Source organism: Scyliorhinus canicula, chromosome 1 (genome assembly GCF_902713615.1).
Source record: "Scyliorhinus canicula chromosome 1, sScyCan1.1, whole genome shotgun sequence".
NCBI classification, from domain to species: Eukaryota; Metazoa; Chordata; class Chondrichthyes; order Carcharhiniformes; family Scyliorhinidae; genus Scyliorhinus; species Scyliorhinus canicula.
The window spans coordinates 303,220,909-303,233,188 of record NC_052146.1 but is presented as its reverse complement, the minus strand read 5'-3'; the positions used below and the strand labels follow the sequence as shown (position 1 = coordinate 303,233,188).

Genomic DNA, 12,280 nt, shown 5'->3' with positions numbered 1-12,280 from the left:
GATTTCACTTTACCCATGTGTTGCTTACGAATCCTTCACTTTAATGGTTAGTGTCACAAAACGTTCTCTCGAGATGCAACTCAAGTTTGCAAGGTCATCACCGATAATTCTTTTACAGTACAAAACTTTCACATGTTCTCGTTATTCACACTGAGTATTGATGGATGAAAAGACATGCTGTCGAATCTTTTCATTTTGCACTGATCAGTACAGATGCAAGAATACCAAATTTCAAAGGGAGCAACAATCTATACAGCATGAGAAAGGGGTGCTGATTGGTTGGCAATTCAACATCTGATTGGTCAAGGCGTTGCAGTGGAGAATGCATCAATGATCTATTGCCCCAAAAAAAAGGTGCGATCCTTGGTGCTGTCTCCATGGCAAACTCTTAACCAATCAGTCAGCTTGCCAACTAATCAGCACCCTTTTCTCAATCATTATAAGTTGTTGGGCCTTAAAATTGTATCTGTCCTGATGAGTACAAGACAAAAACTTTGAGAGCATGTCTCTATCCTCAGCAATAATCAAGTTCTGCATGGCCAAGCGTCTATAAGTATTGAATTCTTGGCGGTGATATCAAGGTTCCTTACTCTTTGGAGTAAAACACCTGCAACAGAACCAGGAGAAAGACTCAAGTGACAGAGGCCAGATCCAAAATGGACACAGTTACTTTGTCCCTCTGAGAGAGCACGTGTGTGTCCTTTCCATCTTACTCTGTATAAAGGCCACACCCTGGGTAAATCTGGCCTTGTTGTTTTAAAAGAAAGGGAGGCATGTAAATCATTTATATGGATGCACAATAGGGAAACAAAATAGGCTGGATTAAATTAGTACCTGTAAATTAGCACAGGTGAGAGGGATGGGAAGGATTGTCATTCTGGGAGCTTTGCCAAGGGACGTACCTTCAACTCTCCTCGTCGCTTTCCCCACAAGCGATCTACAGTTTTGTCAAATTGCAGCAACATTCAACGACTGAGTCCCCGTTGTACTCACCATTCCATGGTTAATCCACGGTGGTATAAAGCTGTCCAAGATTTTGGGATAAACCAACTCTCGATCATATGAGTATAAGGCCCAGAACGTTATCACGACCATCTGCAAAGGAAGAACAAATCGAATTGAAGTAACAGTACCCTAGTTCTTTCTCAACTCAATGTGGTGTAGAATCTGGTTCTTACATGTCACATGAAGCCTTGGATTAGGTTGACGTTGCTCCCGCCTGTGCGAGATTCTTTCCCAGTGTATAATTTAATGTGGTAACTGTTCCTGTCTCGCTTAATCAAGCCAAAAACATTGGCTGTGCCTGCACCATCACCATATCAGAACTTGGAAGAATTATGAACTGTGAGGAGGACTTGCAAAAGGATGTGGACAAGTTGGTGGAAAGGACGGAAATGTGCCAGATGAGGCTCAACGTAGAGATTATGAAGTAATTCACTTTGGTAGGACGAACACAGAGAAATGTTATAACACTAGCCACTGTGTCACCATGAGTAGATAGGGAGAAACTGTGTAACATTGACAGGAGGTGCAGGAGCAGAGGGGCCTGGTCAACATGTGCATAAGTCATTGAAGGTGGGGGACAGGTTGAGAAAGTGGTTAAAAAGACATTCATTATTCTAAGCTTTATGAACAGGGGGATAGACGAGAGCAAGGAGGTTATGTTTAATTTGTAAAATACAACAGTTTGGCCTCAAGTGGCGAATCGCGTCACGTTCTGGGCACCATGCCTTAAGAAGGATGTTAAGGTGCTGGAGAGAGTACAGAAAAGATTCACGAGAATGGCTCTGGGGGTGAGGAACTGGATTGTAGAAGTTGGGTCTGTTTTTCTAGAAGAGAAAGCTGAGAGGAGATTTGATAGAGGAGTCTGGAATGAATCATAGAATCATAGAATCCCTACAATGCAGAAGGAGGCCATTCAGCCCATTGAGTCCGCATCAACCCTCCAAAAGAGCACCCTACCCAGGCCCACACCCCATGCATCCCTATAACCCCACCCAACCATTGGACACTACGGGGCAATTGATCACGGCCAAGCCAACTAATCTGCACATCTTTGCATTGTGGGAGGAAACCGGAACTCCCGGAGGAACCCCACGCAGGCACGGGGAGAAAGTGCAAACCCCACACACAGTCACCCCAGGCCGGAATTAAACTAGAGTTCTGGCGCAGGACCCTACCTCGACCAATGCCCCGACCCGATCCTATCCCGTAACCCAGTAACCCCACCTAACCGTTTGGACGCTAGGGGGCAATTTAGCATGGCCAATCCACCTAACCTGCACATCTTTGGGCTGTGGGAGGAAACCGGAGCACCCGGAGGAAACCCACGCAGACACGGGGAGAAAGTGCAAACTCCACACGAGGCCGGAATTGAACCCGAGTTCTGGCGCTGTGAGGCAACAGTGCTAACCACTGTGTCACCGTGCCATCCATGGGTAGATAGGGAGAAACTGTCCCCACTCGTGAAAGGATTGAGAATTTATTGGCACAGATTTAAAGCAATTTGCAAAAGAAGTAAAACATTATGAGCAAACACCTTTGCACACAGCGCGTGGTTGAGACCTGGAATGCGTTCCTTGGGAGTGTGGTGGAGGCAGGTTAAATCATGGCATTCAAAAGGGACTTTGACTCTTGAAAAGCAACAACGTGCAGGGTTCAGGGGAGAAGGCAGGAGAATGACCCTGAGAGAAATGCTCATTCAGAAAGGCAGTACTGACACATTGGGCTGAATGGCCTCCTTCTGTGCTGTAAAAATTCTGTGATTCTGCATCACAAATAGCCTCTCATGGGAAATAACACATTACCATTGTTAAGAAAAAATACAGATGCCAAGGGAGGCCACATTGAAACTTCCGAAATGATGACAGCAATTAACAAAGTTGTTCCAAGGGTACTGTTGCAATGCCAATGCCCAAGTTTAAAAATGAGCAGGTAAGGAGTGGGAAGGAGAGGAACATTTTCACTCAGCAAGGACTGTGACGGTGTTTTCAATCCTATTGGACACGTGGGCAGTTAAAATTTAGCAGTTAGACCACATTGCTCCCAACATTTCCCATTACAATCTGCTCTACCAGCAGTCAGCAAGGATGACTTCCTGAAACCTAGCAGGGTCCTTCTTTGAGTATTGGGGTCTGAAGATGCCTCCCAAGCCCCCCACCCCCACACACTTCTCGGGACTTTGCCAATTCGCACCCCAGGTTAAAATTGAGCATCCAGTCACCAAGGTTGGCCATTGAAGCAGACGCTACAAACTCTGATTTATTGCCAGAAATCGGGATTATCATAGAATCATAGAATTTGCAGCGCAGAAAGAGGCCATTCGGCCCATCGAGTCTGCACCGGCCCTTGGAAAGAGCACCCTACTTAAGCCCATACCTCCACCCTATCCCCGTAACCCCACCTAACCGTTTTGGACACTAAGGGCAATTTAGCATGGCCAATCCACCTAACCTGCGCATCTTTGAACTTGCGGGAGGAAACCGGAGCACCCGGAGGAAACACACGCAGACATGGGGAGAATGTGCAGACGCCTCACAGACAGTCACCCAAGCGGGGAATCGAACCCAGGTCCCTGGCGCTGTGAAGCAACCGTGCCAACGATTGTGCTACCGTGCCGCCCATTGAAAGTTCTGAACAGCAGGACGGTGTGATTATCCACCATAAATAGGCAAAATGAATTGTCCTCCTGCCTCTTCCTGTAACTAAAGCCCTTCCAGGCCTCCAGTCTCAACACTTGCACGATTTCAGACTTAACCACTGCTCTCATTTCGACAGACAGCAGCTAACTGGTAATGATTCTCTTTTTGTAATTTACAGCTCCTCGAGACCCATCTTCTCTTCATCACACCAGAGGTGGTATGAAAATACAAGCTGTTTCCTTTTCTTGTCCTACTACCATCTCCTTTTGCTCTGCGCCATCGTCCCTTTCATCATTTAACCTTTCCTGCCTCCCACCTGCCACAAAACCTTCCTCTTGTTCTTGCCTCACCCACCCCCTCCTTCCAGCCTCCACACTTGCTTCCAACCTGTTGAATTCTTTCCAGTTTTGATGAAAGGTTATCGGACTGGAACATTGTGGGGGGTGGGGGGGGGGGGTTCTCAGCTCCCCGTCACTGAGATCGGCAATCCCAATCGGGCGGAGAATCCTGGGTCGGCCGAAAAACGGGATTGACGCCGTGCAGAAGGCCTGACCCCCAATCTCCCCAGTTCCGCCCGCACTGGCAGGAACATGCACACAGCTCATGTGCATTCATTAGAATGCGATTAAAGGCCTGGAAAAGCGAATCCTCTCCCCCCCCCCCCCCCCCACAGCGGGAACTGGGTGGGCATTTGGTGTTGGCTACTGCTGTCCTGGCACGGTGGTCTCAAAAGTGGGGGGGGGGGGGGGTCAAGGAGGTGAGACTTTTTGAGGCGTTCCAAGTGCTGTGGGCTTTCTAGGAAGACTCTGACACTTCAAAGGGACGCAGTGCGAAAAGTATGGGTCCGAGGGAGCAGATGTGAGGAAAGAGAAAGTTCCTGGCTTGAATCTTCAGTGAACTGTCTGATCTGCTCGTCAGCTGTCAGGCAGAGCAGCTCAGTGTGAGAAGCCCCTTCAGAGTTTCAACAGGTCAGAACAAGGATGCTGGTTCCGAACAGAGGGCTGTCTGAGATCACCATGCCAAGAATGATCTTCAGTTTGTCCAGATTTGGAAGGAGCAGTACAGACACGGGACCCCCCCCCCCCCCCCCCCAGCCCCGGGGGAGGGTCTCAGGATCATCGTCATGTGTGTCATAGCTTGCCGCTATGCATAATTTACCACAGCAACGGAATGTGGCTACCATCTCGGCGAAGCTCCTGGAGCCAGTGGGGAGCAGTTCCAATTCTCCACTGGCGGGAGCACTGAGGGCGGATGCTCCGTTTCCCAACGGCAATTTTGTGATCGCCGATTGGGCGGACAATCAACTTTTACGGCCGAATCGGAGGCAGAGCCTGTTTTCCGCAGGTTGCGTATGCTCCGCCTCCTCCAAAATGGTGTCATTGCGGTGTGCGCACAGCACGCCGTTGGGACGGCCTCAGGACGTCGGTGAGGGCTGTGGGGACTGGTGGGGGGTGGCCAAGGGGTGTTCAGGAGGGCACTATCTGGCAGGTCGGGTCTGCGCACAGCTGCCACCATGTGGTACGGCCCAACTGCTGTAGGTCGGCGCCGTACACATGCGCGGCCACGGACCCGGCAATTCTCCAGCCGTTTATTTTGTGGAGGCCGGGAGTTACTTGGTGCGGCTGCTAACCCCTCACCGGTCGGATGGTACGTGGCTGGGGGGCGCCGATTTTCCCCCCGCAAAACGCCACGGATCCTCCGGTCATAGCCCCAAAATCGGAGAGTCCAGCCCTTACTCTCCCAAACAGAGAATCGCGCCCTCAACTCTCTTTCTCTCAGGGCGACACGGTAGTTAGCACTGCTGCCTCACTGAGGCACTGAGGGTTCAATCCCGACCCCGGGTCACTGTCCGTGTGGGGTTTGCACATTCTCCCCATGTCTGTGTTGTTTTCACTCCCACAACCCAACGCAACGTTGTGCAGGCTAGGTGGATGGGCCTCTTAATTGGGAAAAAAAAGAATTGGGCGCTCTAAAATTTACGTTTCTCTCTCAGATGCTATTTCGCTGCTTAGGTTTTCCAGCACTTTCTGTTTTTGTTTCTGTTTAATTGGCCCGAATCTCCCGCCAATCACCGAGGGATCGCCGCTTCACTTCCACTTTTCTTCACCGCACAAGAGCTCTGCAGTTTGGCCAGGACTTCGATCCCAGCTTCTTCAGGGATGCAGAGTGTACCTTCAATCCAGCTACTTCCTCATAGTGCTGCATCGCTGGGGGAAGACAAACCATCTCCCTTTTTACAGCACTCGCTGTGTGTTCATCAACACACCGAAAAGCTGAGAAATGTAACAAGCTTTTCAATGTGTTGTTATGAGTATCAGAGTGAACGGGTGCATGGCTGAAAGTGTGGGTGGATAAGGGGGTAGAGCGGGTGAGGTAATTTGGTATTGATTAGGATGGATGAGGTAAATGGGTCTGGGGTCAGGCGGCTATGGTAAGGCAGTAAGATAGCAGCTGGGTAGAGTGGGTTGGGTCAAGTGGAGTCAGAGCGTCAGGGGGAAATCAAGTGGTGAGGTTGGGTTGAGGGGTGTTGGGGGGTTCAGAGTTCAGCAGGGACTCAGGTGGTGGACTCAGCTGGCGAGGTTGGGTCATGGAGTGGGAGTCGGAAGGGGTCAAGAGTGAGTAGAGTGGTGAGGTCGGGTCAGATTGGGGGAGTCAGGGGGTGAGGGGAAGTCAGGGGGTGAGGGGGTGTTGGTTGGTGAGGTCAGTTCGGGGGGAGTCAGGTGGTAAGGTTGGTCAGATTGGGGGAGTCTGGGCAGGGGGCTAGTGGGGCGATGAAATTGGGTCAGGTCAGGGGAGGAATTAGGCGCCATAGTAGAAATCAGGAGGTCAGAGGAAAGCTGGAGGACCAGGAAGATCATCGGGGTTGAGGTGGAGTCAAGACGGTCAGTGTGAGCGATTGGGGAGCAGAGGATCATTGTCTGGTTACCCAGGAGTTAGACTATATCTTTCTGTCTAACATTTCCTGGAGAATGCAGGTGAGTCGGAACTGTCTAAAGTCTCTGACCCTGACTCAGAATTGGAGACATTTTCAGAGAGCCTAAGGGAGCAAGGGGAATAGCCCATGGAAGATCAAACTTCCCAGTCAATTCCCAAGGAGTCAGTACATTAGGACTTCACAGGGTCCCAGCGCGATTCCTGGGGGGTGGGAGGGGGCAGTGTAGTCTCCAACGATCCAGAGACCAGAATACCTGGGCCAACCTACGTTCTGATGTGTCCCATTACTGAATGATGGGTGTCGTGTTAGGTACACTGGTCTAACACTCGTTGCAACTGGGTGCAGCTTAGATCAGAAATATACTCCACACCTTGAAGTTAGTTCAATCAAGTTTATTGAACTAAGAGCACAGTTAGCACAGTTCTCTGTGGGCTCGACTCTCTGCTAACTTAAGTGTGGTTACTCTGTCTGACTCAACCTCGTGGTGGAGGTGTGAGATTGTAACAACATCCTTGACTGACTCGTAGTCTCCTGGTACCATGTCGTGTTAGGTACACTGGTCTAACACTGGCTGAAACTGGATGCAGCTTAGATCAGAAAGATACTCCAGACCTTGAAGTTAGCTCAATCAGGTTTATTGAACCAATCGCACAGTTAGCACCGTTCTCTATGAGTTTGACTCTCTGCTAACTTAAGTGTGGTTACTCTGTCTGACTGAACCAGACTAGCTCTTAGCCAGTGGAGGTGTGAGATTGTAACAACACCCTTGACTGACTCTCTAGATGTTCATCAGTGGAAAGAGGTGGAGTGCGAGTGCCTTGTGTCTTTTATAGTCAGATCCCACCCCTGAATGTCCTGCCTGCTCATTGGCCATGTCCTGTTCTCCGTGTCCATTAGCTGCTTGTCTGTATATCATTATGTGTGTGTGCGTGCATATCATGACAATGGGGATAGGGTGAAGTTTTAGCTCTGTTAGTGGACATAAAGGGACATGTTTGGATTGTCCGTGAGTGTAACATTGTCACTACAATACAACAGTGAAGATGCAAAGTATTGTTTGCAATGAGAATGGAAAATGTACAGTAATTAACAGGACTCTGCAATTTCCACACACCATTCATCCTGCCTACACCTCGTGAACAATTAATTAAGCCAATTATTAGTGGAGCTGGAAGGGTATATTCTCTGGTGGCATTAACTTTTTCTACCTAAAGAACACCTGGAGTGGAATTTGAGAATCTGACACACGAGGACACCTTTATTTGTAAAACATTAAAATGCTAATCAAACACCAGCCTGAAGTAAAACGGGAATGGTGCAAATATGCTATTAAAAAACCCCCACAAATTCTCAAATATAGGTTGCTGACTAAAATTCATTAATATTTCAAAAATTAATCTAAAATGGACAAGGTGTGCAATGGTAATTATGGATTTTTTCCCGGGAGAGCGATGATGGGAGATTTCCTGTTTCCACAGAGGCCCAGATATTTTGCAGTATTAATGGCTCCAGAGCCATTTAAAAATTGTGATGAGTGGGCAGGATCCAATTCCAGAATTCCCAGCGCTCCCAATCATTGGTGTGGCAGGATAAGGGTGAGTGCGAGCTTGTGACTGATGTGTTGGGTATGCTGGGTCTGTAAGGACTGCCTTTACCAGAGCAGTGAGAGAGACAGGCCACCAACACTTGTAGATGTACAACTCTATTTTATTGAACTATGAGCTGTTGATCATGACATCTCAACCTATTGAAAAAAATGTATATATGGCAATAAATAGGGTGGTATGTGAATGTGCCTGACTATGTACAGAGTATGTGAGCATATTTACATGACTATGATCCTGACTACATACAAAAATCTTAACGTATTTACACGGGAAGGTGTCTAGTGCAGATAGAGTGCATGTAACAAAACATGGAATATAAATAACAGTAAGTACAAACGAGCAAACAAAGAACCAAGGTAATATAGAACATAGAACATAGAACATAGAACAGTACAGCACAGAACAGGCCCTTCGGCCCTCGATGTTGTGCCGAACAATGATCACCCTACTTAAACCCACGTAACCCGTATACCCGTAACCCAACAATCCCCCCATTAACCTTACACTATGGGCAATTTAGCATGGCCAATCCACCTAACCCGCACATCTTTGGACTGTGGGAGGAAACCGGAGCACCCGGAGGAAACCCACGCACACACGGGGAGGACGTGCAGACTCCACACAGACAGTGACCCAGCCGGGAATCGAACCTGGGACCCTGGAGCTGTGAAGCATTGATGCTAACCACCATGCTACCGTGAGGCCCCTAACAAAACAATCAGTTCATAAATTCAGTCTCTGTGGTGGGCGACGAATTCTGGTTGACCGCCTCAAGGGTGGGTCGGGGGCCGCCTGCTCTGGGATGGGCGGGACTGTATCTGCAGCAGAGGGTGGGTCGGGGGCCGCCTGCTCTGGGATGGGCAGGGCTGTGTCAGTCACAGAGGGTGGGTCGGGGGCCGCCTGCTCTGGGATGGGCGGGGCTGTGTCAGCCGCAGAGGGTGGGTCGGGGGCCGCCTGCTCTGGGATGGGCAGGGCTGTGTCAGTCACAGAGGGTGGGTCGGGGGCCGCCTGCTCTGGGATGGGCGGGGCTGTGTCAGCCGCAGAGGGTGGGTCGGGGGCCGCCTGCTCTGGGATGGGCAGGGCTGTGTCAGCCGCAGAGGGTGGGTCGGGGGCCGCCTGCTCTGGGATGGGCGGGGCTGTGTCAGCCGCAGAGGGTGGGTCGGGGGCCGCCTGCTCTGGGATGGGCAGGGCTGTGTCAGTCACAGAGGGTGGGTCGGGGGCCGCCTGCTCTGGGATGGGCGGGGCTGTGTCAGCCGCAGAGGGTGGGTCGGGGGCCGCCTGCTCTGGGATGGGCAGGGCTGTGTCAGCCGCAGAGGGTGGGTCGGGGGCCGCCTGCTCTGGGATGGGCAGGGCTGTGTCAGTCACAGAGGGTGGGTCGGGGGCCGCCTGCTCTGGGATGGGCAGGGCTGTGTCAGTCGCAGAGGGTGGGTCGGGGGCCGCCTGCTCTGGGATGGGCGGGGCTGTGTCAGCCGCAGAGGGTGGGTCGGGGGCCGCCTGCTCTGGGATGGGCAGGGCTGTGTCAGCCGCAGAGGGTGGGTCGGGGGCCGCCTGCTCTGGGATGGGCAGGGCTGTGTCAGCCGCAGAGGGTGGGTCGGGGGCCGCCTGCTCTGGGATGGGCAGGGCTGTGTCAGCCGCAGAGGGTGGGTCGGGGGCCGCCTGCTCTGGGATGGGCAGGGCTGTGTCAGCCGCAGAGGGTGGGTCGGGGGCCGCCTGCTCTGGGATGGGCAGGGCTGTGTCAGTTGCAGAGTGTGGGTCGGGGGCCGCCTGCTCTGGGATGGGCGGGGCTGTATCAGCCGCAGAGGGTGGGTCGCCGCCTGCTCTGGGATGGGCGGGACTGTATCAGCCGCAGAGGGTGGGTCGGGGGCCGCCTGCTCTGGGATGGGCAGGGCTGTGTCAGCCGCAGAGGGTGCAACAGAAGAGGTAGTTCGGCGAGCTCTTGGAAGGGCCTGTCCTGAGGGTGAGGCAGGGCATCACGATCTGTGATCGCCTATTACGCCGAAGAAAAGAGCCATCCTGCATACGAACCAGAAATGATCTGGGGGCCACTTGCTTGATCACCACAGCGGTGGCACACCAGCCACCTTCAGGGAGCTGAACATGAACCTGGTCATCAGGGATGAGAGCAGGGAGATCCGTGGCACGGGCGTCATAGGCCAACTTGCATTGGGCCCGAGACAGTTGCATTCTTTGCAGGACCGAAAAGTTGTCAAGGTCCGGGATGTGTATTGCAGGCACCATTGTCCGTAACGTGCGGTTCATTAACAATTGTGCTGGGGACAGGCCAGTGGACAAAGGAGTCGACCTGTAGGCTAGTAGTGTGAGGTAAAAGTCTGAACCCGCATCAGCCGCTTTGCACAGGAGTCATTTGGCAATGTGTACCCCCTTTACAGCTTTGCCATTTGACCGGGGGGTAGTGGGGACTCGAGGTGACGTGCGTGAAATTATACCGTTGGGCAAACTTTGTCCACTCCTGACTGGCACAACACGGGCCAGTATCAGTCATGACCATGAGTGGGATGCCATGACGAGCAAAAGTCTCCTTGCACGCACGGATGGCCGCTGCCGAGTTGAGGTCATGCAGCCCAACCACCTCTGGGTAGTTAGAGAAGTAGTCCACTATGAGGACATAGTCCCGGCCTAGTGCGTGGAAGAGATCAATACCAACCTTGGTCCATGGGGACGACACCAGTTCATGTGGCTGCAAGGTCTCTTTTGGCTGAGCTGGCTGGAACCGTTGGCATGTCGGGCAGTTTAGAACAGTGTTGGCGATGTCCTGGTTGATTCCAGGCCAGTACACTGCCTCATGGGCCCGCCGGTGGCACTTCTCCACCCCATGTGACCCTCATGGAGCTGCTCAAGGTTGAGTTCCCGCATACTGTGCGGAAAGGGGCTGGTTTAGCTCACAAGGCTAAATCACTGGCTTTTAAAGCAGACCAAGCAGGCCAGCAGCACGGTTCGATTCCCGTACCAGCCTCCCCGGATAGGCGCCGGAATGTGGCGACTCGGGACTTTTCACAGTAACTTCATTGAAGCCTACTCGTGACAATAAGTGATTTTCATTTCATGACGATACTGTCCAACTTCAACAGAATTCCATCCAGGACTACCAGATCATCTTTAATGTTGTAGAATTGCGGGCATTGGCCTTTGAGCCATCCGTCTGTCAGATGGCGCATGACGTGTTGGAGCAGAGGATCCTTGGCTGTTTCACGATGAATCTGGATGACTCGTTCATCAGTGGCGGGCAAGTTAGATGCGCAGAATTCAACATGGGCATCAATTTGGCAAACGAAGCCCGACGGCTCACATGGCGTAGTGATGGAGTGGGAGAGTGCATCGGCCATGATGACCTCCTTGCCCGGGGTGTACACCAGTTCGAAGTCATACCGCCTGAGTTTAAGGAGGATGCGTTGCAGGCACGGCGTCATATCGTTGAGGTCCTTCTGTATAATGTGGACCAGTGGCCTGTGGTCTGTTTCGACCGTAAATTTGGGGAGTCCATAAACGTAGTCATGGAAGTTGAAAATTCCCATGAGGAGGCCCAGGCACTCTTTCTCGATTTGAGCATAGCGTTGCTCAATGGGCGTCTTTGCGAGCGATGCGTATGCGACTGGAGCCCATGAGGAGGCGTCGTCGCGTTGGAGGAGCAGTGCTCCAATGCCAGACTGGCTCGCAGCAGTGGAGATCTTCATCTCCTTGGCAGGGTCGAAGAATGCCAATACCGGGGCCTTGGTGAGTTTCGCCCTGAGTTCACGCCATTCATGCTCGTGGGCGGGGAGCCACTGGAATTCGGTTGTCACCTTCACCAGATTACGGAGAGCCGTGGTGTGGGATGTGAGGTTGGGGGATGACTTCCCCAGGACGTTGACCATGCCCAGGAAGCGGAGGACCGCCTTCTTGTCCTCCGGTGTCTTCATGTCATTGATGGCCGACACCTTGTCTGCATACGGCTGCTCACCAAACTGTGACATGTGGTCGCCGAGGAATTTAATTTCTGTTTGACCAAAGGAGCATTTGGCTCTGTTGAGGCGGAGGCCATGCTCATGGATTCTCCGGAAGACGCGTTGGAGGCAATCAATGTGTTCCTGCGGGGTGGT

At 51.9% G+C, this 12,280-nt stretch overlaps 1 protein-coding gene across 3 annotated transcripts in view; it reads right to left on the bottom strand.

The window, feature by feature from the left end:
- aig1 (androgen-induced 1 (H. sapiens)) overlaps positions 1-12,280 on the bottom strand; it is a 222,206-nt gene that overhangs the window by 96,302 nt on the left and 113,624 nt on the right. For all 3 annotated transcript variants that reach the window (XM_038816755.1, XM_038816748.1, XM_038816764.1), the window contains exon 3: positions 994-1,095. In XM_038816755.1, coding sequence (XP_038672683.1) covers positions 994-1,095 — 102 coding nt within the window. The remainder of the gene's footprint in view (positions 1-993; positions 1,096-12,280) is intronic.